At 43.1% G+C, this 24,102-nt stretch overlaps 1 protein-coding gene across 2 annotated transcripts in view; it reads left to right on the top strand.

The window, feature by feature from the left end:
• The first annotated feature begins 9,878 nt into the window (after nucleotides 1-9,878).
• Nucleotides 9,879-24,102, top strand: part of EZR (ezrin) — a 36,485-nt gene continuing 22,261 nt past the window's right edge. The window contains exons 1-2 of one of the 2 annotated variants that reach the window (XM_083605818.1): nucleotides 9,879-10,625; nucleotides 12,469-12,565. In XM_083605818.1, the coding sequence (XP_083461944.1) occupies nucleotides 12,554-12,565 (12 nt within the window). In that variant the 5' untranslated portion in view covers nucleotides 9,879-10,625; nucleotides 12,469-12,553. Of the gene's footprint in view, nucleotides 10,626-10,860; nucleotides 11,018-12,468; nucleotides 12,566-24,102 lie in introns of those variants that run through there. The other variant, XM_083605819.1, reaches the window with a different exon arrangement.

The following is a 24,102-nucleotide window of genomic DNA, read 5'->3' as shown; positions in this document are numbered from 1 at the left end:
GGCCCACCATTTTGTTTTTCCTTGTGTAGTGTCAAAACAGCAAGCTGAGACCGCCAGTGCCTCTTCAGGTGCCATCACCTATAGCAACAGTGAAAACTTAAACAGATACCTGTGTGTGGAGGGTGCTGATTCTGATACTGCTTGCGCTACCTCCACTATACAGTGGTACCTCGGGTAACATACGTTTCAGGTTACATACGCTTCAGGTTTCAGACTCTGCTAACCCAGAAATAGTGCTTCAGGTTAAGAACTTTGCTTCAGGATAAGAACAGAAATCGTGTTCCGGCAGCGCGGAAGCAGCCGGAGGCCCCATTAGCTAAAGTGGTGCTTCAGGTTAAGAACAGTTTCAGGTTAAGAATGGACCTCTGGAACGAATTAAGTACTTAACCTGAGGTACCACTGTAGAAAGTTTATTTAAAAAATAAGCTACTAACTAGAAGATGGAAGAGTGCCAGAGAAAAAGTATCAAGGCATGTAGCTGACACACATGACTGAAAGCTCTGGCTATACCAAAAAAACATTAAATCCCTGCACATATAAAACTAGATTTTAGGAAGAAGCCAAGGGTAGAACCTTTATCCATGACATTCTAGTTTTTTTATGAGCAGGGATGTTTTGTCTACATAGAGGTTTATTCAGCCCTGTGAGTCTTTCACTTTCAATCCAATCCAGGCACAGCTTTGCCACTTCAGTAAGAAGTAGGCATATACCAACACTAAAAGACAGGAAAAGTTTCAAAATTATTATCTTTTCATATACATGAGCATTTACATGCTCCCTTTTCCCATAGCGCTCAGATAAGCTTGCAAGAAGACAGCCAGACCATCTAGCTTCAAATACGGAGCAATTTTATTTTAAAAATCCAGAACATATATGTGCCCGTTAAGCATACTTTAGTCCCACTGGTTTCGGTGAGAAACTTACGTATGGCTTAATCTTTCCTCAGTCAATAATGCCCAAATACTCAGTCAGGCCTGAGTATTTGTACTTCAAAAATTACTGCGTACCTTATAAACACAAAATAAAGGATGCTTCCTCTCCCCAAAGGTACTTTGAGTCTACAAAAATAATAATTATGTCATGAGGAACTCCTCTTAAATAATTGGCTACATGAAGTAGGTCTCCTGTTTAACTCAGAGGTTTGGCATTTTCTGCTTGTTAATGATGTGCTAAGTACTTATTGCATTTGTTTCCCACCCTTCTTCCAAAGAGATGAGGGCAGCATATCTAGTGTATTTCCCATTTCATCTTCACAACAACCCTGTGAGGTAGGTTAGGCTAAAAGTAGCAACTGGTCCAAGGTTACCCAATGAGCTTTGGGCAATTCAGGTTCTAAATCTTGCTGGAAGCTCCTCCCCCCATGTTGTTGTTGTTTTATTAAACTTATTACTCGTTTGTAACCCAAAAGGTCTCCAAGAGGCTTACAATAATATACATATACAAGCACACACACATACATAATACCATAAGGGAAGCACCTTCACCCCGGTATGGCTCCCCTTTATCACATACACAGCCCAACAGGACAATGACAATAATCCACCAACAGCATTCAAATCAATATGGCTAACCTGATCCAAAACACCCACCCACCTCACACACACACGAAAACAAAGATCACCACAGCCAATCACAAACAAACAATCACACCCTAGGCCAACCCCAACCTCTCTCACCACCAAAGGAACACAAGTGAACAACACAAGCACGCTGACACCAAACTCTACATACATTAAGCATAATAGAAACACCGCTACCCGACCCCACCCCCATCCATCTCCCCTCCCTCCACCCCCTTTCCTTTTTTTTTTCTCTTTTCTTCTCTCCCTAATGCCTCATCAAATGAAACAGATTTGTAAAAATGTTACATGGAAGAAAAAAAAAATACGAGGCATTACACTTACACTGTAAAACAAGAAAACCCTTAATAAAATATTTTTTAAAAAAAATACCATAAGGGAAGGAAAAGGGAAGAAAAATCATATAATACATTAATATCTTATATAGCATAAAACTTTTGAAAAGAAACATAAACAATACGCCCACTGTGTAAATAATAATAATAATAATAATAATAATAATTTACTCAAATATTCACACCCACTAACAAGCAAATAAATAACTATTTCACCCCTTTAACCTCCCCGGCTCACCCAAAAGCCTGATGTCAGGCCAGCTGTTGCAAATCAGCTGCAGATGAGCCCAGCATCTTCCTCCAAGGATTGGTCCAGCATCGCTCCTCCCTTCAGCCAGGAGTAGTAGCAAGGCAGAGCAGGAAGATGGTAGCAAAAGCTTTACCTACTTTACAGTTGGTCTCCTGGCTGAGGGCAGTGGGGGTTGGAGTTAAACAACATTTGGAGAGCCACATGTTCCTTATCTCTGCTGTAAAGCAAGAACGAAGTCATTTTTGCCTAAAGGAAACTCAGAAAGTTTTTTTTTGGGGGGGTGCTTTTAATCCTTTGTTGCTATTAGCTGAAGTAGCTGAAAAGTATTTTCCAGAGTTTTCCTTTTGTTTCTTGTAATTTTATGTAGCCAATATTCCATCGCCATGTTGAAATGTGAGCTGATCCAACTCATTCTATGGCTCTTAGCTCAGTTAGTAAAGCATGTGACTCTTCATCTCAGGGTTGTGGGTTTGAACCCCATGTTGGGCAAAAGATTCCAGCATTGCAAGGGCTTGGACTAGATGACCCTTGTGGACCCTTCCAACTCTACAATTCTATGATTCTCTGTTTGGTGAAGTCTTCTTTTCAAAAAACAGGTAGCCGCAGACAGGAAGCAAAACTGGAGCATGCTTGAGAAGCATTCGGAGGCAGAGCACAATGCCCTGATCAGCTAATCCACTTGAGAAGGCCTTAATCCATTAGCACACATGAGCTCCAGGAAGCAAAGGCAGAAGCACAGGACACACTTACTAAGGACTTAGGCGCTCTGCAAGGATCCTCAGGCCACTGGGAGAAGCAGTTATCTTTCAGTCCACATATAAACTCCGTGTTACCTGATCTCTTGTATCCCCTTAAAATGTTATTTATGCATGTAAATAAAAATATTACAAACTGATTTTTCACCTCTGCTATCAATTATGAAGACAAGCTCCTTCAGTCACATGTAGGGCTGACCTAACCACCCAAGACATCTTGCTGCCCGAGCCAAAGGTCAAGATGGTGCGTACCCTGTTCCACATACAGAAGCTGACAGGACAGGAAGCTTACTGCAGCAATGGGACAGTATCTTCTACCACGCCAGAGGGCAGCAGGCTAGCTTACGGGGTGCAGGGCAGGTTGCATAGCTCTGACCTCCAGTGGAAGGGGGCTAGAGAGCTCAGGAGCTACTGCTTCTCTCTCTCTCTCTCTCTCTCTCTCTCTCTCTCTCTCTCTCTCTCTCACACACACACACACACACACACACACACACACACACCAGCATCTACTGCCTCATTCTGCCTAACAATAGGGCCAGCCCTGGTCACATGAGTAATACCTTGGCCATCCTTTGCCCGGTGGTTTTGAAAAGAAAAGGTCTGGACATTGTTGCTAACCTGCACACACATTTCATATGTTGGGAAGAATACAGGTTCTAAGATGTCTGTTAACTGGACTGACTTGCAAAGATATTGCAAGCATTCTCATTCTCATGGGCTGTTTTGTTTTCCTACCAACAAGTCAGCCCTGTGAAAGAAATCATCTAAACTTATTAGTCTGACTCTCCAGTGCCAGTGTACCAGTAATAACTCTGCATACCATAGAAGCCAAACCTATTATTGTTGCTGTGTGCAATTGCATTTTTCCTGTGTCCTTCCACCCATAGTCAAATTTCCCACCCTCTCCTAGACAAGATAACCTCTGCTAATAACTATTTACAACCAATGCTCAAATCCTTTCTTTTCAGCTGTAAAGGTACTCATCATCCTCACCTCGTATATTATACTGGCAAGGCTTTGGGCCACACTGGGCACAATGGCAGCAGCCACATTTGCTCAATCATGTATTTTCCCTCTTGCGATATAAGGCAAATATTGTTGTGTGTGTGATTTCACAGGAAAGGAAAGCTAACCTTCAATCCCCGCCCCTCCCCACCATGCCTTTGCACACCCTGCCGCTCATATACTCTTCTCCCAACCCAAAACCCATCCAGTATCAGTCTGAGGGGAAAAGAAGAAATCACAGAGAAGTAAGGTCAAGGAGGATTTACTCTTCACTCGCAAACACTCATTTGGATGTTAAAATCAGACCCCTCAATCCCACTCTGCTTCATACATGAATGAGGCACTCACCGTCACATCAAATTTGGTCCTAAGCCAAAATAACTGCCAAAGAGGCTGCTTGTTTCCTTATTGTCTGTAATGAAAACAGCTGAGGACAATGGCAGAGACACACTTCAACATTTCCTCCCATACCTTGGCAAAACAACAAGACACTTGTCTTTAGCAACTACCTCTAAGGGTGAGAGACTTCTTTGTTTATTAATGGAGATGGGACTATCTTGGGTGGCTGCTGCTGAGCTACCTAGTGGCTGAGAGGATTGTATGGTGGTTAAAGAACTGGGCTTAGAGTCCCAGGTTTGAATTTCTGCTTAGTTCACGAGTTGGTCTTGAGCATATCACTCTCTCAGTCTAGTCTATTTTGCTATAAGTGAACTTCTCAGAGGAAGGGACAGAAGATGCAATTTTGACACAAGCTTTTGTGAACTACAACCTGCTTCGTCAGAGGTACATCACACATCTGATTCTAGTACACAAAAGCTTATGCCCCATTAATGTGTTCTCTCTCTTTTGTGCACTGTTTGTTAAGACCATAAAGTACGCTGTCCTGCCAGGCTTAGTTAGGTCACTCCCCACTCATCTTGGGAGAAAGGGTTATCAAGCCTTTGTTCTTCCATCTTCCACTATGCGAACCCTCCCAGGAAGGAGGTCTTGGCTTGTTGCTCTGAGCCTAGACTGCATGGCTTAAACAAGCCATCTTTGTGTTTCCATACAAATTATTTAGAAACATTCACCACTTGGGAATTTAAGTTTAACTGCCTGTGTTTTTCTCAATGCTGCATGGGAAAGCATATGAACCTGACCTTTGAAGAGTTTGTAAGTAAAACATCTTCACCTTACCAAATGTGTGGTCTCTTGCTATGCTAAAGGAAGTGGTGAATTTTGGAAGCAGCTTAGAAGGGGATATTTTAAAGGTCTTAACAACCTATGTTTCAATGCTTTGCTGCATATTTGGTGATTTTAAATATCTGCTGGGGTTCTCTCATTAAAGAGTTCTTGCCCCCAAACCTGAAGTTTAGGCATCCAGGAAATAATTATACTTAAATCTTTATCTTTAGCCAAACAAAAACCAGCAAACATCACATGGGACCTTTCCTGAACAGCAGTACAATAAGAAAACACAAACTACTTGTTATCTCACACACATTAATGCAACATCTCAATATTTCGGGATGTGGGAATGGTTGTTTAGAAAAGCACATATTTGTGTATGTGTGTGCATAGGAGCTTGCTGGCTCAGAGACAAAGACCACAATGCACTTTGCACTCTATGAATTATTTAGAATTCCTGAACGACTCAACTAAATGTTTCCTTATTTTGTGATGATAGCTGTGTTGATTGCCAATTTGGCACCAGCCAACAAAAGCTACTTTTCTTTGGGGTAGTACTTAAATGCATAATACATTTTGAAAAGCATTTGATTTATTTTACTCTCTATCCTGTTGCTTATATCCTGCCATCAGCTTCTTTGTCATTTATGATAACTTTCTTGTTTTGATAGGTGGATTTTCAAACCTTTCAAATGAACAAAAATACCTTATTATTTTTATTATTATACAAAAATACCTGAAGATGCAACACATTCTTGTTGTTGGCATCTCTCTGACTCAAGAGACAATGGAGTGTGCATCCAGGGGTGAAGCCAAACCGTTGCACTGCAGCACTGAAATGACCTCCTCGGGACGCAAGCTTGGGCAGTGTGTATGGAAGTCCTGAGATGCCCAGATGACAAGACCCCACTCCCAGCCTTGCTGATGTGGTCCAAAGGAAAGCAGAGCAATATGTCTGGCTTCGGCTTGGTTGCAGGAGATGGGACTGCTTAGACAGGGCAGCTGTCTGGTGACCAAATGCCCCATATGCTTCTGATGCATTAAAAGGGTGGTGTGGAACCTCCAGGCCTATTTACCTGCCCTTCAGGACTTCAGGACTTTCCCCAGGCTATGTCCCTGCTCTGCACCATCCTCAAGTGCTTTTGCCTGGCTGGAACATGTTATTGAGCTGTGATAGTGCTGGAGGTATGTGTGTAGAAATCACTGCTTTTTGCATCACTAGAATGCAGCCTATAGCACAAAGGTAGAAGTCACAGCCACTGCTCCAACCACATTTGCCTCTGGCCACTCCCACCACTGGGAAGCATCCCCCCCTCACCTCAGTCTAAGAACAGAATCCGAATGGTGGAAGTGCACCAGCGGCAGGAGGCCTCATTAGGGAAAGCACGCCTCAGTTTAAGAACGGTTTTGGTTTAAGAATGGACTTCCTGAACGGGTTAAGTTCGTAAGCCAAGGTACCACTGTACTTGATTCCTTCCCATGATCTCCTCCACCCACTTTCTTCCCCATTTGCCATCTTCTTAATTTCCTCTTGGGATGACAGAGGGAGTTCTCCCAGTAGAAAATAAACCCTGGCTATTGCTTCTGTTCTGAAAGTCACAATCTCAGAGGAACATTTCCCAGAATGTGAGATCTAGGTGTCAACAGTAGGTCTGCAAACATGAGTTAATGTATGGCTAGCTGGACGAGAGGATGCTATAAATTCTGGCCTGGACTGTAAGGAGTTTTCAAGAGAGTTGTAGATTTCCACATTTCCACCCCTGCCCCCTTTCCAAGGAACTCTGATTTGCATGAAAGGAATGCGGAACTGGATACAATGACAAAGAGCTGTCTTGGCTCTTATTTGTCCACTGCCTCTTTTGATAGTCTGACCCTTGGCCAGACATGAGGCAAAGTGAAGGAAAAGGGATTACTGTATATGAATGAATAGCCTGTTTCAAAGTAGCCAACAAGCAAAAGTAGTTAAATATTTTCAAAGGGTCATCTGTAATTTTGTTTCATGTGAATCACACAATGATTAAGTGCAGTAACAGTTTCAAAAGACAACAGCAAGAAGAAAACAGCATTTGTAACACAGCTCTATTTTCATGCCAAGAAACATTGCGAGAGTCCTAAGAAACACTGCGGAAGGCAGTACTTTCTCTGTGCTGTATTCATTTACTCTGCAATTGCTTGTCTTGCACTGGTTTAAAGGCCTGTTTAAGGTGTCTGTTTCTTTGGCAAAAGGTGTACTAGAAAAGCACAATTGTCCTACAATAGGTTATCAACATATCAAAGAAGACCTCAACAGGTGCAGTGTGCGAATTAGCAGGTTGATTACTGCATGGTCCCTTAATGTTCATGCACATATACTAAGGATAGACAATGGCTCCTTGGAAGGATGACCAGATTGGCAACTTCACACTTGAAAATTTTGCCAATATTCCTTCAAAATGCAAAAAATAAGGACAGGTCAGCAGAAAATAAGAACTGCCCCTGAATAACTAGCACAACTAGAGCCTGTATATATGAAAGATAATAATTGCTAAACTTTTTCATATTTTGTCTACCGTGTCTATGGTAGTGCAACTAGTGGCAGAATCACGACTTCGGGCAGAAATTGTAAACCTATGGTCTTCCAGTTCTTTTTAGACTACAATGCCCAACCTCCAGTGGTGCAGTGGTAAATTGTGAAATGCAGGCACCCACTCTCCCTACAGCCATGCCTCTTCTAAGACAGTAGAACAAAAATGAAATCTTGACCAATATAATTATTATGGTTTCAATATCAAGCCTACTTTTTCCTCCCCTCCCCCTGCCTGCCCAACCTCCTGCCTGGCTTAACACCCAGTCTGATGAAGAGTTCTGCTGAACTCAAAAGCTTACTGACCAGCTGAGTGCCTGAGGGCCCTGCCCTTGCCTCTCTCCACCTGGCCTAGGGTGGGGCCTGACAGGCTGGAGCAGCTCCTGGTGGAAGGCCACAAGGCCACTGCTGGACCTCTTGATTGGCCTCTACACCAAGTGCCACTCACTGCTCCAGAGGGACAGGCTTGTCTTGGACTTCCTCAGGTGGGAATGGGCCTCCTGATTATTGAAAGCAATGTGGGGTAGTTCCTCCTCAACAGTGCCTAGGCAGGCTACCTGGAGTCAACATCCACCTTACCACTGGCAGTAGGCCTGAGAGCCCCATCATCTCCACCATGGCCCGCTACTCAGGACCCCAGCCAGCACAGCATCTGGCTGAGCTGGCTTAACAATAGGTATTATGTGCATTTGTGTATTTGAATGAACTGAACAGAGTGAAAGGTTATGAGTCATGGGGCTGCAGAGATTGTGTGAATGAACTTAGTGCTTAGCTTCTATTTTAATTGCTATTTTGTTAATGTTTTAAATATTGTTCCAAGGATTCTAAATGCTGCATTGATTTGTTAATCACACGACTTGCCATAATTGTGAGGTTTAGCTTATTTTTTAGTTGCTGTTCTGTTAAGTTTTTATAGATTGCAACTGTTTTATTGATAATTTGTTAATTATTTTATATGATGTATGCTGTATTCACAATGTACTATTATGTTTTATTATGTTATGGTTATTTGTTGGTTGTAAGCCACTTTGAGATTCATTTGAATGAAAAGTGGCATAGAAATACAGTAAATCAAATAAAATCACCTTTTTGTAACTTGTCAGTTAGAATTTTTGAAACAGAAAATGACACTTTAACATTTAGCCATGCATACCAGTATCACCTCTCTCTTCTTCACTTATTTTGTGGGTTTCTCTCTTGGGGGAGGGGAGGAACCTGTCGCACTTCGCATGTTGCTAAACTACAAATTCCAATTTCTTCATTATTGGTTTTGTTGGCTGGGCTGGGCTGATGGGCTGATGGGACCTGGGAGCCCAACAACATATTGAGGGCCAAAGATTCCCTGCCTCTGCTTACATGGAAGTAGTTAACTGCATCCAGATTGATGGATCATAAGTTTTGCAGGTATGGGCGAGGAAGTTCAGTTTCTTGCTCAGCTAGGAAACTCAGTATGTGACCTTGAGTCATGTGCTCTTGCTTAGCCTAGCCTACCACAAACACTTCTTGTAAGAATAAATTAGGGAAACCCCATGTATGTACCTGGAGCCTCTTGGAGAAGGGAGGGGCATACTGGCTTGTTTGCTGTGAGCATGTTAAGGCACCCTTTAATCAAATTCCCAGGCTGATCAACATTAAAATGAAAAATGGCAAAAGTTTACATTACAAAACACACACAACTCTCCCCCTAAGAAGAAAGCATGTCTCAAAGCAGCATAAACGCCGCTAATAGAATAAAAATTTAAAACTAATTGCACAATCCTGTGCCTCTACTTAGAAGTTATTTGAGTTTATTACTTGCAGATAAGTATAAAAACCAATCAAAAACTGCAAAGAAATGTGCAAGATTTCAACTTCGGCAGAACCGGATGATGAGCAAATAAATAAGCAGTGAAGAAACAAAAACAAAAGCGTGGGAAAAGCAACTTAATTCGTCCGCCCCCCCCTTGTTTTGTTTGGGCTTCTTTTTTTCCCTGGTTGTGGTTTATTTTGGAGGAGCACTATATTTGCTCAGTGTCGAATTTGAGGAAGAGTTCTTGCACACTACTCCAAATATACAACCTTCTGCATTAATACCGCGCAGCTGGTTAGAGCATGGTGCTGATGCCAAGGTTGCAAGTTCGATCCCCATATGGGACAGCTGCATATTCCTGCTTTGCAGGGGGTTGGACTAGATGATCCTCAGGGTCCCTTCCAACTCTGCAACTCTGATTTACAGGAAATAGTGGCGTGGGGAAGAACTGAAACTTAAACCAGCACTTGTCCGCTGTCCCGGGACCTTTATACAGCACTATCAAAACTTCTGGGGCTCTGGTTTGTGCCTGTTTGTTCGTTGTCTCCAAGAACCCTGTTGCTAACGAGCATGATTGCTGGCCCCTTAAAGCCTCGTCAAGTGGCAAAGGAGTTCCGCAGACGCCTGTTTCGCAGCAAGAAAAAAGCGTGCAGATTAGGGCTGTAGGCTGGAAGATTAGGACGCCCTAGAAAACAAACCGCGCGAGAGGGGGGCTTGCAGCGCAGACGCCGCGGCCGAGCTCGCTCTTTATTCGACTTTTCCGTCTCCTCCGTTCTTCCTGCAGCCGTCGAGCCCCTCCCTGTGCAAATCACAGGGCTTCGCTAGGGCCCGCACCATCTGCAGGCGCGCTCGGTCTCCTGCGGCGGCGGCGCCTCCGCCTCTTCCTTCCGCAGGTTCGCAGCGCTCCGAGCCGTCGAGGCGGGAGGAAGGCGCAGCTCGAGCGCGCGCGCGGCTCCGGCTGGCTGGCGGAGGGGAGGCGGGGTGAAGGGCAGGCGAGGCGAGACCTGTGGCGCTTGCCCGCGCAGCGGCACGTCAGCCATATTGCAGCAGCAGCAGCCGGGGAGGGGCAGCAGCGACGCCCACACGCCCAGAGGACCAAGAGCGCAGCCGGAGAGGACGCCCAGTACCAGCCGCAGCAGCCGCCTTGCCTGGTCGGAGCCACACGGACCTGCCGCGGCGAGGTAAGGACCCCCGGACGAAACCCCGCCCCACCCTCGACGGTCCTCACAGGAGTTGGGGGGGGGGGGGACTGGGAAGGAAACTTGGCAGCGACCAAGTGGCGCGAAGTTGCTTTTGTGGCGCTGCAGCCGAGGCTTCGGCAACAGGTGGGGCGGCGGGGGATTAGCGCCCGGCTCTTCTTCCGAGAGAGGAGTTGGCGCACTTATTTAGCGCTTCTGGAAGCGGCGCGTTTGCATTCTGCCCAAAAAGCCTCGTTAAGTTTTTCTCCTCCTGCCGCTTTCCAGAGACTCTTTGCGCTTCTTGAAGCTGAACCGGAAAGTGCTGCTTTTCTGTTCCGCCTCGTTTGAGCCGCCCTGCCTTGCATAGCCCGGCCCGAGTCAGCCTCGTGGGAGAAGTAACCCCCCCCCCCCCCAGTTCAGCGCCTCTTACGCCCAAGGAAGTGGGAAAAGGATTTGCCGCTTAAATCCGCCCCCCTCCCTTGGGAATGCCCGCAACAGGATTATTACTCACATCCTCTTGAAACCGGCCTATTTCGACTCGGGTCTTGAATTATTTGGATCTGGGGGTATTAAAGGGGTGACCAAGGCAGCGATCCGAAGCTCGCTTTCCTGAGAGTCCGCCCCATTGAATCCCACGGGACTTACTTCTGAGTAGAGGTGGCTGGGATTGCGCTGTTAGGCAGCTTGTTCTTACTTGTCCCGGGGTTGGAGAAAGGGTGGGTCCCCTCCCTGAGCCAGGGATGAAATATTGGGGGGGGACAGGTAAGCGATCACAATAAGCAGTGCACGCAGACCATTTGAATGGCAAACTTCGGGGGGGGGCTCCCTCGAATATCTCATTGGCGTTGGCTTCTATGCCATGCACGCAGGTGGGGGTGGGGGGTGGGAGCGAGTTCTGCTTCCCGTAAACGGGAGTGAATACGAAACTCCGTTGGCGGCAACTCATTCTGGAGTGATTAATGCAAGTACAAAAAGCAGGGCTACTGATAATACGCGGGCCGGTTCTTCCTCAGCGTTTCGTTTGACGAGGGGAGGAAGCTGAAGCAGTTCCTGTCTGTGGGTGAAAGACTGCAGGTTACATCAGACCTACATTTTGAGCTACCGGGAAACTCCTCTTGCCCTGCCCCGTTTCGAGGCAAAATGAAGCCTTGACTCTGCAAGGTTGTTCCCCGCCAGCTTCAGCCCTTTATTGAATGTGGGACTCGGTAGAATCGTTGCCTGCAACTTGCTTGCTTCAGAGCAGTCTTAATGCGGGAAGGGAGGGGGGCGGGGAGGTCCCTGATCTTTATTTAAAAGGGCTGTATAGCTAGTGAATTACTGCTACGAGGTCTTTAAAGCAGAGAGACTTTGAACGCAGATCGTTTCCCTTTAAGGCTTAAAGTTTTAAGTCAAGGGGTTTAGTTGATTCCGTGTTGCTTGGATACTTGTTCTGTAAGAGACCACTGTTTGGAAAAACTTGAAATATGATTAACCCTCCACACACGCACACACATGCATGTCCTTGAACATTTTTGAAATTGTGGTTGTTCCTATGGGTGTGGCTGAGCAAATGACCTTCTCTCCTTGCAATCAGACTCCTCTTTCGCTGGGTGAGGTTGCTGGCTTTATGTTTTTTTCTATAGGGGTTGGCGTAACTAAGTAATTATTGGTCATGAGTGAATCATCCTTGCTTACTTAACCTGCTTAAAGCTGCAATCCTATGCACATTTATATGGGAGTGTGTCCAACTGAGCACACTGAAGAGTTACACCTGAGTAGGCTTAAGTAGAACTTCTCTATTGAACTTCTCTCCCCACACCTTACACCGTAGTTTAACTTTAGTGTGTTATTTGGATTCTTTGCACAGATCTTGTAGAAGAAAGGAGGAATACCCTTAGGCTGCTGCATGAATATTTGCTTTTGGACCAACAGGAACACTTCAAGAACCGAAAATGCCAAAACCAGTAAGTGCTTCTACAGAACCTTACACTGTTCATTCATTAGTGCTCCGTTTAATTGTTTTTCTTAGGACAAGAATTGTAGAAGTTATAGAATTGTAGAGTTGGAAGGGAACCTGAGGATCATCTAGTCCAACCCCCTGCAATGCAGGACTATGCAGTTGCACATATGGGCATTGAATCTGCAACCTTGGCATCTTAAACTATACTTTGAAAATTTATAGCACAGCTGTCCCTAAATCGGGGGAGGGGGGGAAGGAAGGGGTGCTAAGCTGTGACCTTCCAGATATCTCCCATGACCCCTGACTGGCTGAAGCTGTTGGGAGTTGAAATACAGTAACATTTGTCCAAATTCAAATAACATTTTCTTTCTGTAAAAAAAGCGGCATAAATTATCCTGATACATTCTAATGAAATTATTATAAAAGTAAAAAATTCTTATCTCTATTATAAAAAAACCCAATTACCTGATTGAGGCTACATGGGATTTGCCTCTGAGTAGCCATGTATAGGATTGCGTTGTAAAAAAAGAACAAACAGCAGGAACTTGTTTTTTTCATATCCCACAGAAGGTAGGAGTTGTGTTTACATAAGCACATTGGTCCATACTGATGCTTTTATGAGTCTGCCATGTTTTATATGTTTGTTCTCTAACTTTTATACTCTCTGGCTTGAAAGTTAATTGAATCTAAATTTAAGTTTGTTATACTTCCCACCCCCACTGTGTAATCACATTCAGCAGAATCCTAAACATGTTTACACAGAAGTAAGCACTGTTCAATAGGGCTTACTTCATAATTGCACTTAGGTTTGCATTTCAGTAACAAAACTTCAAACAACTAATACTATCTGTATTGGGGCTTAACATCTCCTCTAGCTGTGGCCCCTTTTTGACCTTGCACTGTGTGATCACACTGAGAGTGACTTTTCCTGAATTACTTTTCACACCAAGTCACAGGTTGCATGGAGACAAAGAATTTGCTTCTCCTGCAGAATTCGTATCTAAGGAGCAGTTTAATAATGAACTTGGATTTCAGAGGAATGGCAGAGTTCATTAGCTTGATAAAGGGTGTTTTCTTCAAGAAAGAAACTAAAGTGTTAATTCAGCCTGCATAAACGGGTTATAAAATGACTCAGGTACTTTACCTAGAGATTAACTGTACACATTGGATGTTCATAAGTTCAGCTAAAACTCCATGGGTGCCATGTGAGTTCTTTGCCATGGCTGTGGGGAGCTGGTTTGTGTGGCGGGGGTGTCTTGCAAATTGCCACACTCAAGCTTAAGTTCTGGCTAGCTACCTAAAGACTTGGTAGTGCTGTAGAACTCTTGCACTGTGTGCCAAATCTGCAAAAATTCTTGACACTCTCTTTTCCTTTGACCTCATAACTGTTGTGGCAAGAGGTTATGAAAAGAGCAGGGTCGTTTTTTCATTCTGAGGGCCTTTTTCTTTCATGGACAGTTTTCCAAGGAGCTGCATGCCATTGGTGGGCATGGCAAGAGCAGCCCATGTGTCTCTTGTACTATAAGCTACATTCCAACTACACAAAAGTCAGAGGTTTCCATGCACACATCTCTTTATCCAGGCAGGCAAGAGGCATTCTCACAGTTCAAGGATACATTCCAGCCATGTGAAAGCACTCAAGGAGGGTGCAGAGCAGGCATAGTGATGGATTGGCCTGGGGAAAGTCCTGGGGGGTCAGATAGAGTGGCCTGGAGTGCTGCATTTGACCCCGAGGCCTGAAATTCCCCACTCATGGCTTATTAGTGCTTCAGCCATTTTTTTCAGCTTCTCACAGGGGGGAGGTTGTAGCTGAAGAGCTGCAAGAATAAGAAGCTGTTTGTGCTACTGTTTAGCAAAGGGGCTTTTCTCTGCCCTGGAGATCAATCCTGTGCACACTTAGGTTAGGTGTAAGTTCCGTTAAACTTGCTGGGACTTAATTATAAGTAATGTGTAGGATTGAGCTGCTATAGCAGAGATATGTTGGTCTAAGATGATTTGATTTTGCAGAAAACATTGTGAAACACTTCCCTTCTTCAAGGAAGCTTTTGCCATTGCTGCTGCTAGTCTAAAATCAAGGACATTTGTCACTACATATGTGTGAGCAAACAAACAGAATCAGTTCCCTCAAGAAATTAGGACCAGCTCCCAAGTCACTGAAGTTTGACAGGGCTTAGTGAAAAAATTGTTTTTGTAATTTTTCAAATATTATTATTTAAAATGTTTTTAAACAACTCAACATCCTTACAGATCCCAAGGCAGCATACAAAGGGCATGGCTGACTAGCCATACCAAAATAAAATGCAGTAATACAAAAACCACAATCAAATGAAACAATACATGTCCCAGTCCTTTGTTGCTGCCAAAATGCTGAGGAGATCCATTTTCTTGATTTGAACTCTTTGATAAAGAGCCAGCAATATATAAATCACTGTCATCTTTTAGACCATTAGGAGGGTGGGTTAAAATGGCAGGATGAGTTTTTAGTGAGAACCTACTTCTACTGTAGATGGGTAGTTTTTTTTCCCCCAGCTGCTGCATTGCTCCACAGGTGTGGCAAGTTGGAGTGATGTGGATTGAAATGGTTAAAACTTTGACTTGAGAAAAGGGAGATAAATATGTTTGCCAATTGCTGATAACTCCCGTTTCCACCCTTAGAAACTGAAAGGTTTACTTCATTATGTGTGTGACAGCTAGCTCTCTGTTCAAGGCAAGCTAGTCTTTTTGTCCACATTTCTATTAAAAAGTTGTGACTAGAGATGGAAGAGAAATTAGCTCTGAATTTTTACGTGAATACTTCAGAAGGGTAGCTTTCTTACCTTTGAAACAATCCTCAATAACTGTTCCCAGTTTAGAGATGAAGGAACTAAAACTTGAGTGTGAGCTGCCCATGGCTATCCAGTTAACTCAGAGTTTTGAATTGGTGTGTTCTCATCATGATTCTGAGGAGCAGCTAACCTGTTGCCCTCCAAGGGTTGTTTTACTCCAGCCAGCATGCTCAGTGGTCAGGCATGATGGAAGTTGTACTCCAACAACATGGAGGGCCATAGGCTAATCAGGCCTGCCATACAGGTTTGTGGAGAAGGTGTGAGGTCACTGCCAGAAACATGTAATAGAAATAGGTCATTGACTAAAACTTGTAATGGGAACAGAATGTTTATAAGTTTGCCATAAGCACAAAATACCTTTCTTGGATTAATATTGGATTCATTATTCCTACTGATACTTTCCAAGACCTTAACTTCAAGGGTATCCATGCCACCTACTTTTCCTTCTTCCTCTCTCCATACTTTTCCATTCTCCCACTCCACCCTACACCCGGATGTTATTGTAGTGATGATGGAAGTCCACTTCCTATGTAATCTGAGGCTTTCTACCATTTTCAGTCCAGCTGGATAGAGCAGCTAGGTGAATTAGAAACTCAAGTTCTTTGAGAATGCCATACCTTGACATGACCTCCTGGGCTCTGGTTAGTTACACAGAAACATTTCTGTAGGTTGAGGAAAAGTTCCTTCATCTAATCATCTAAAGCTGCTTACAACTGTGTTCTTAATTGTGCCTGAGCTTGGCCTGTCAGCTGACAAGTGGAGCAACAGCTAGTAGAGGTGAACTTGTTCTTCCTTCTCTTGCAGTCAACAAATGTCTTGAGAGCTAAAATTCTGACCTGGTCTGCAAGGTAAATGGGGAAAGCCAGCTATCACTTTTCCAGTAATTTCTGAGCTATGTGGTGCTGCTGGGGATTTACAGGCATGGATCTGTGATGGTTCCTACCAGTGCAGTGTGTGCACAGCTTTCTACATAATCAGCAGTTAAGTAGCTCTTTGACTGATACAGTTATTAGGAAAGGAGAAAAATCACCATGGGGGATTACCTAGCTTAAAGTTATTGCTGATCCACCCGTTTCAAAAGAGCAAAGTTTAGTTTCGGAATTCTCCCCTCTCTTTGCTCCAGCTCTACCCTCTGCAATTGCTAATACCACTGAAGAGAGATGCATGCAAGTGGTACCTCGGGTTAAGTACTTAATTCATTCCGGAGGTCCGTTCTTAACCTGAAACTGTTCTTAACCTGAAGCACCACTTTAGCTAATGGGGCCTCCTGCTGCCGCTGCGCCACTGGAGCATGATTTCTGTTCTCATCCTGAAGCAAAGTTCTTAACCCGAGGTAATATTTCTGGGTTAGTGGAGTCTGTAGCCTGAAGCGTGTGTAACCTGAAGCGTATGTAACCCGAGGTACCACTGTATTTGTTTACAATAAATAAGGCTGCCTTTGCAGAACTGAAGCGGCCCAGAATTCTTTACAGACATTTGGGCGTTCAAAGATTCCATCCCTTGGAGAATGGGACTGTCTCTATAACATGGGTTGGGAACCTTTGGTCCTCCAGATGTTGCTGTAAAACTCCCATAATTCCTGGCTATTGCTTATGCTAGTCTGAGCTGGAGCTGGCAGGTGTTGTAGGTCCAGCAACATTTGGCAGACTACAGGCTCCCCAAGTTTGCCGCAGAGAAGCAGAAGCTGTGGGTGAAACCCACCTTTATCCCAGCTTCAGTTCTATGAAGTTCACTGCCGTTTTCAGTTTAAAGATGAGGAAACATAGGCAAGTCACTCTGCCAGCCTGAGGCTGTGACCCTAAACACTAGGAATTAAGCCCAGTAGAACATGGGGGCTTATTTCCATGCAGTGTTATGGGCTGAAAATCTCTCATAAGTTCATTAGTAACAATGGATAGATGCCAACTGTAAATAATACCATATTAGGCAAGCTTGGACATTTCAACTTTTTTTTTTTTTTTAGCTTAAGTTGTTAGGAGCTGGAGTCAGGTGTAGGTCAGCAACAAAAAAACCACTGTGTCAGTGAAGTTAACTCCTTATTCAAAGAAACCAAAACAGGCACAGGCCTAGTGATCCCAGCCATGGGCGTAGCCAGGATTTATTGGGGGGGGGACCTCAGTTACTTAAGTATTTTTATTGATTTATCTTGGCTATGCCCATGATCCCAGCAACTCTTACCAGTAGGTCTTTCCCCAATGAGGCAGTTGTGAGAAGTGAAGTCTGCCCCCCCCCTCCCACAGGTGCTTAAGTCCCCTCCTCTGAGTTACAATCTCAGCAAATACAAGTAGATACTCTGGGATAAATTAGACTGAACTGATATGAATAACTTTTTTTAAAAAAAGTTAGCAAATAAAAATTAGTACTGCAATAGGGAACAAAAAGTTAAAGCCCACATCAAACATGAGGATATATTTTCCCATGATAATCAGCTTCTGTAAACCACTGTGGTGTTTTTTTTAATGGAAAACAGTTTAGACATAAATACTCTCACCAAGGTTCCAATCTGCACTGGGCCCGTCACACCTCCTGTATAAAAAAATATTCCCACAACTGTCCCATTTCATGAATGGCTTCATATCTGGTATGGTGCCTAGACATTCTTGTGTAAGACCGTCATTTAAGACCTGTCTGAAAATACCAAGTGCTAAAATAAAATTGTACACTGATTCACAGGGCAGAGCTTGTTGAAAGGCAGCTTAAACTTTAATTCAAGGCAAATGCATTGCAGTAAAGAAAATATTAAGGTACAAATACTAATTTGAGACGGGCTCTAGAGATTTTTATATTTGCCTATGTATGAGGATATCTTTACACAGGCTGGGCAGAGCCTAATGAATTAGTTTCTACTTGCATGTACAATATGTCCTGCTTTTCCAGCAATAGTAAAAAGTGTGTACATGGAACACATGGATAAAATTATATATATTTGGCCCTGTTCCTTAAGAGGGTTGACTATACTGTTATGTTCGTGAGAGCAGGAGGTACTGTTGAATTGGGCATATGGTGGAACTGTTTTTCTCTGCGTATTAGCCAGAAGGATGTAATTACTAGCCTATTTCCAGTGCCTGCCATCAAGTGATTGCTGCTTACTTTTCATTCACCACATAAAGTCTATATGCTTTCTTTGTATTTTAGAATGCTTCCTAAATAAAGCTTAAGCATCCATTCTTAGCATAATCATCTCCTTTTATTAATGAACTACCAATCTGCATACAGCTGTTGCAACAAAGAAATCTGATTAGGGAGGAGTTTGGTACAGTCGGCTGCTGCTTTTCTCTTTGTTTGGCCTCGTACAAAGAGTTTGTTTAGTCTCTTATAGTATGTGTGGCGCAAAGGCACATGAATCATTTGTCACCCAAAACTGGACAGTACTATCCTAATCTGTGTAGATATAAACATTTACGATTTTACAAAATAATGCAGCTAGCTTCATCGGAATTTTCTTCTACATTGAAAATCAGTTCACATTAATTTAACAAGCTCTATGGGCTTGGGGGAATATTAATATTTTGCATAAGTAAAAAGTCATGGCTTTAGTCCCAAATCTTGGATGTTAACCACAGACAAAAAGTATCTCTTAGAAAATCCCATGATGGTTTCATATATTTGATCATGATACATACCACCAGGTGCTACATTCCCTGGTGACATAAAGTATGTAAGCAAAGATTTCTCCCAAAGATGATGAAGCATCATAAGTTAGAATGACAGTTCTTCAGTCCAGGTGAAAGGCAGTTAAAAGGAGGTTTATAATTTTTTTTAAAAAACACCCACTAACGGTGCCTCAGTCTTATATGAACTTTAGTTTATTGGCTCTCATCCAGTCCACTACTGAGGCAAGACAACTGTCCAGCACATCCACTGCCACTCCTGCAGATATAAAGGAGAAGCAGAGTTGTGTGTCATCAGCATATTGCTGACAACATACTCCAAAACTCCAGATGACCCCACTAAGTAGTTTTATATAGATGTTAAATAGCATGGGGAATAAAATTGAACTCTGAGGAACCCCACATTGAAGGCTCCATGGGGCCGAAGAGCACTCTCCAAGCATCACCCTCCCGAAGCAGATTATTCTCTTTTTAGACGCCAAAAAGCATTTGATAATGTGGAGAAGCAGCGTTTTAATTGTTTCTTGAACCTTTTAAAATTAGCTATTTTAGATGTTGGAATCTGTTTTCAGTAAGGGTCTTTTCAACAATCAGGTTTTTTTCTGGCTTCTGTTATACAGAAGGGCATGTCAAAGTTACTCCTCCTCATGTTATTATTTGTGCTTTCATTAGAGCCTTTGCCAATTGATACTAGGAAGAACAAGGTGACATTTGCAATATAATGTTATCCCTAGTGTGTCTGTGTTACCCGATCCTAAAGCTGATGGGGTTGAGGGGCAAATAAGTTCCAAAATATAAATTACAGTAAGGTTGTGGAAAATTCTGGCTCATTGACTGGAAAAAGAGTAAGCGAATTAGTTTATTGCTTAGAAGAATAGCAGCTATTTATTGTGTAAAATACTTTTTCTTATTTATGAATATTGCCATTCAGGTTAATCTTTCTATCCTGGAAATGTATCTGATTTTTTTTTTAATTTAGATAGGCAAATATGTCTCAACAGCTACTCTAGGAGGTTCTTTATCAAGTTAATAGAGGAGCCTAGGAGTTCTTTATATTTAAATATACCATCAAGCAGTTGAACTTGCTTCAGTGTATGACTGGTTTCATCCATTTGAAAAGCAGAACATGGTTTATTTATTTTTTTAATGACTCAACTTGTTTGCTTTGGTTTCAAAAATGGTTACGGCCCATGATGTGTTAAACCTGGATTCTATTATTGCCTTATTTACATTAGCATTAACTTAGATCATGTTGAAGACTATCATTATTTACTTTTGTGCTATTAAAAAAACCAAGTCACAGAAGTTCTCCAAAATCTTTGAAAACATTACAACATGGAAGCACATATTTAACTTTCCTGTACCAGGAGTAATGTAGAACTTGTCTGAGGTTGGGGGCATTCAACAGAACTCCAGATACCCAGTAAAGGAGTGTGTGTTGGCTATAGGTGGCAGTGGTGAGATATCGGGCCGGAATCTCTTTATCTTAGCAGTTCTTCTCAAGCCATTCTTAGAAACCCTGAGTGCTTCTTCCAGTCAACACAGTTAAAAGAAGCAGTGAAAAACAATGAAATAACATTGGGTAATATCCTTCCTACATCCCTCTCCAAAGCACTGTCATTGGAAGTAAAAAGGATAAGCATTCCTTGGTTGGAAGCTACAATTTTTGTCACCAAAGTGCGTGCACGCACACACTTTCTTCCTGCCTACCATTTCCTTTTATGGAGAACTGGGGAAGAGTATCTATTTTTAATGATTTTCTGTGTCCCTCCGAAGCAGACTTTCCAAATGTGGTGCCTTCCAGACATTTGGCCTGCAACAGCCATCAGTCCCAAGCAGCATAGTCCATGGTCAGGGATGATGAGAGTTGTAATTAAAACTATTTGGAGAGCACCACATTGTAGAAGTGTCCCTTGAAACTTCAGGAGTGGCCTGGTTCACTTCAGACTGCTCTGGACGAGGTCTGAATCTCTGGATGTTGGTTTTGTCCAAACTGAATGCATAACCCTAGTTATTCCTGTTCCGGTAAATAACTACTGCAAGAGGAAGATTGAGGCTAGAGCATGAAAAAGCTGATCGTATGGTTGCATAGTAATTATTGTATTGCTAATAGGAGCTAATAAAGGTGACTGTTGCATTGTGGACAAGCAATGTCTGTAAGAGAGTTTTCTCCATTTGCAGAAGCCATTGTGAAGTGTTGTGTTGAGAACTGGTGACATGTGTTCTGTCTTGTAGCCATTATGCCCAGGAATAACGCTGTGGTATTTATGATGAGGCTTGTAACCTTTCTCCTGGGGTTCCCAGTTATCTTGCTATTCCATTTTCAAGGGATATATGGAGGAGGTAGTCACTGGTCTTCAGTTACAACTTTTCCCATCCTGCCTTGTTCTTTGTACTGGTCTAAAGGGTCTTTGTAGATAGGCCCTGTAAAGTTTAACCTTGGGATTTTTAGTTCCATTGAGAATGCTGAAAGTTATATTTATTTATCTACCACACTAGTGGCCACAAAGGGTTCCTTCTGTTAACCTCCAACACAGGTATGTGGAAATTTTGGCCCTCCAGATGTTGGTGAACTACAACTGCCATCAATTCTAGACAGCATGGCCAATGGACAGAGATGATAGGAGTTCAGCAAAATCTGGAGGGCCAACTGTTCTCTATGCTTACTCTATGTATAGGAATCTGCTTTTGAAAACTGAGCAACCCTATCTATGGCAAAAAAACCCACACGTGTTATGTCTATCAAGGTACTGCATCATGCTTGCTTAAGACAGCTGAGTAGGTGATACTGTTTTGGAGTGCAGTAAACGAAACAATAAAGACAAGCATAAGTATTCACCAATTCTGTTTCTTGCTTCTCCACTAGCTCCATTATTCCTTCTCCTAATAGCCAACTGTTCTTTAACCTGCTCTCAGAAGATGGTCCACATAATGTTCCTGAACTTGATGGACCTGGTGAAAGGCAACCTTTGGTGATTCTGAGATGCTTTTATATTATTATATTGTATATGCCTTTTTATTTATTAAATTTGTATACTACCCTTCATCTGAAGATAACAAGGTTGTTCACAATATAAAAATACAAAATGAGAACACAAAATACACAATAAAACATAAAATCCCCCTCCCACAAATGCATTTAAAAAGCCATAGGATGTTAATCAGCCAAATGCCTGGTTGAAGAGAACCATTTTTGCCTGGAGTCTAAAGCTATGTAATGAAAGGACCAGGCCAGCCTTCTTGGGGGAGAGCATTCCACAAGTGGGGAGCTACCACAGAAAAAGACCTGTTCTTGACTTGCCACTCTCTAGACCAGTGTTTCCCAACTGGGGGCCATGACCCTCTGCCCCCCCCCCAATATTCCAAGGGGGGCACAGGTGAAAATTACGTAAATGGGGGGAGCCACAGCATGAGGCTAGGGGGCCACAGGGGGAAGTGAGAAGAAAAGTTTTTTTAAAAATATATAAATCCTGATTGGCGGGCTACCTGCTTAGCAGGGCAGGAGGCAGCCCACCAGGGGGCGGCCTAGAGCTTCTTTTTGCCACATGCATTTTCTTGGAGCAGCCAGTTTGTTTCCAGCGGGAAAGGGCAACCGACTCTCATTTTGACCACTGCTTGTAGCTGCCGCCAGTGCTGGACCAGGTGGCCGCCTGGGCCTGACTCCACAGGGCGGGTGCAATCCACCCCAGCGCCTAGCAGATCAGGGTCTTTGGATGTTGCCGAGGGGCGCAGGGCCCGTCGGGAGCATCAGCCTGGCTCTGCATGGCGTGGGGCGAAATCCACCCCAGCGCCTAGCCGAGCAGGGATGTCTGGTGCTGCTGACTTGCATCTAGTAAATAACTAAGTGTCTGCTCGGAAGAAAGCTGCACTGAGTTCAGTGGGCCTTACTCCCAGGTAAAGGTGTGTGGGGCTATAGTGTTTTATATAGGCAGCCCGGGCTCCTCCGGATGGCAAGATCTTTTTGCATCCGGTCAGTGAGGACAGCTTGTTTTTAAAATTCTCCCATATATGCAGAACTCCTTGTGCGCCTTTTGCAGACCCTTCACGTGTCCCTGTTTTCCAGGGACCAATCCTGGATTTACAGAAGTTGTCCCAGTTTCTGATTTGATCCCAGATGTCTCTATTTTCACCAGAGAAATGTTGGAGAGTATGGAATTATCTGACCCCCACACAAGCCATCTGAAGGCTGCCCTGAATAGGGAAGTTTTTGTAATGTTAAATGTTGTATTATGCTTTTATATATCTTGGAAGACGCCCAGAGTGGCTGGGGCAACCCAGTCAGATGGGCAGGGTATAAATAGTAAAATTATTATTATGGAATAGGACGTCCTTATTTTCATCAAGAGAAATGTTGGAGGGCATGCCTTTGGACTGTTATCTGTAGGTTTCCCCCTCTGTGTCAAATCACTGGGGTCAAATAAGTGTTGTTTACTTTTTATAATACATGGAAGATGGATCTCCTTCGGGAGGTTCTGGACTCTCCTTCCTTGGAGGTTTCTAAGCAGAGGTTGGGTGGTCATCTGTCGTGGATGCTTTAGCTGAGTTTCCTACCTTGCAGGGGGTTGCACTAGAAATAAGACCCTTGGAGTCTCTTCCAGCTCTATGATTTTATGTTTTTCTGCTTCAACAATATTTCGTTATGTTCCTATCATTTTATGTAATTGTATTTTGTATAAATTATAAAAGTTATAACTAAAACGTGTTCTGTTTACAAACAAAACAGTAGTTGCTAACTACATTATTAATGTAGCATCTAGTTTGACCGTTTTAAAACACATTTTTGATGGTCTGTATGTGTAGTGGGTTAATCTGTGCATTTATAACTAATTTCTGAGGTTGGAAACATTACTGTTGTATGTATGATTTCAGGTTTAGCAGATAAAGGCTTTTTTATTAGATAAAATTATGGAATAAAAAGTTCAGCTAAGGAGGATGTCTAGGACTCTTAAGGAAATGCATAGGTCTTTTGAACTTTCCTTAGTGGTTTAGTTCAAATTTGCTTTATGTGGGTATTGGTTTTCTCCAGGAAGTGAAAACAATATATGGGAGTTGCAGCTTTTGTGCTCTGTAAGGAGTATGATTATGTGCATTCCTTAAGGAGAGGC

This window comes from Podarcis filfolensis, assembly GCF_964270895.1.
Source record: "Podarcis filfolensis genome assembly, chromosome: 3".
Classification (NCBI taxonomy): domain Eukaryota; kingdom Metazoa; phylum Chordata; class Lepidosauria; order Squamata; family Lacertidae; genus Podarcis; species Podarcis filfolensis.
This window is presented reverse-complemented; position numbering and strand designations above follow the sequence as displayed.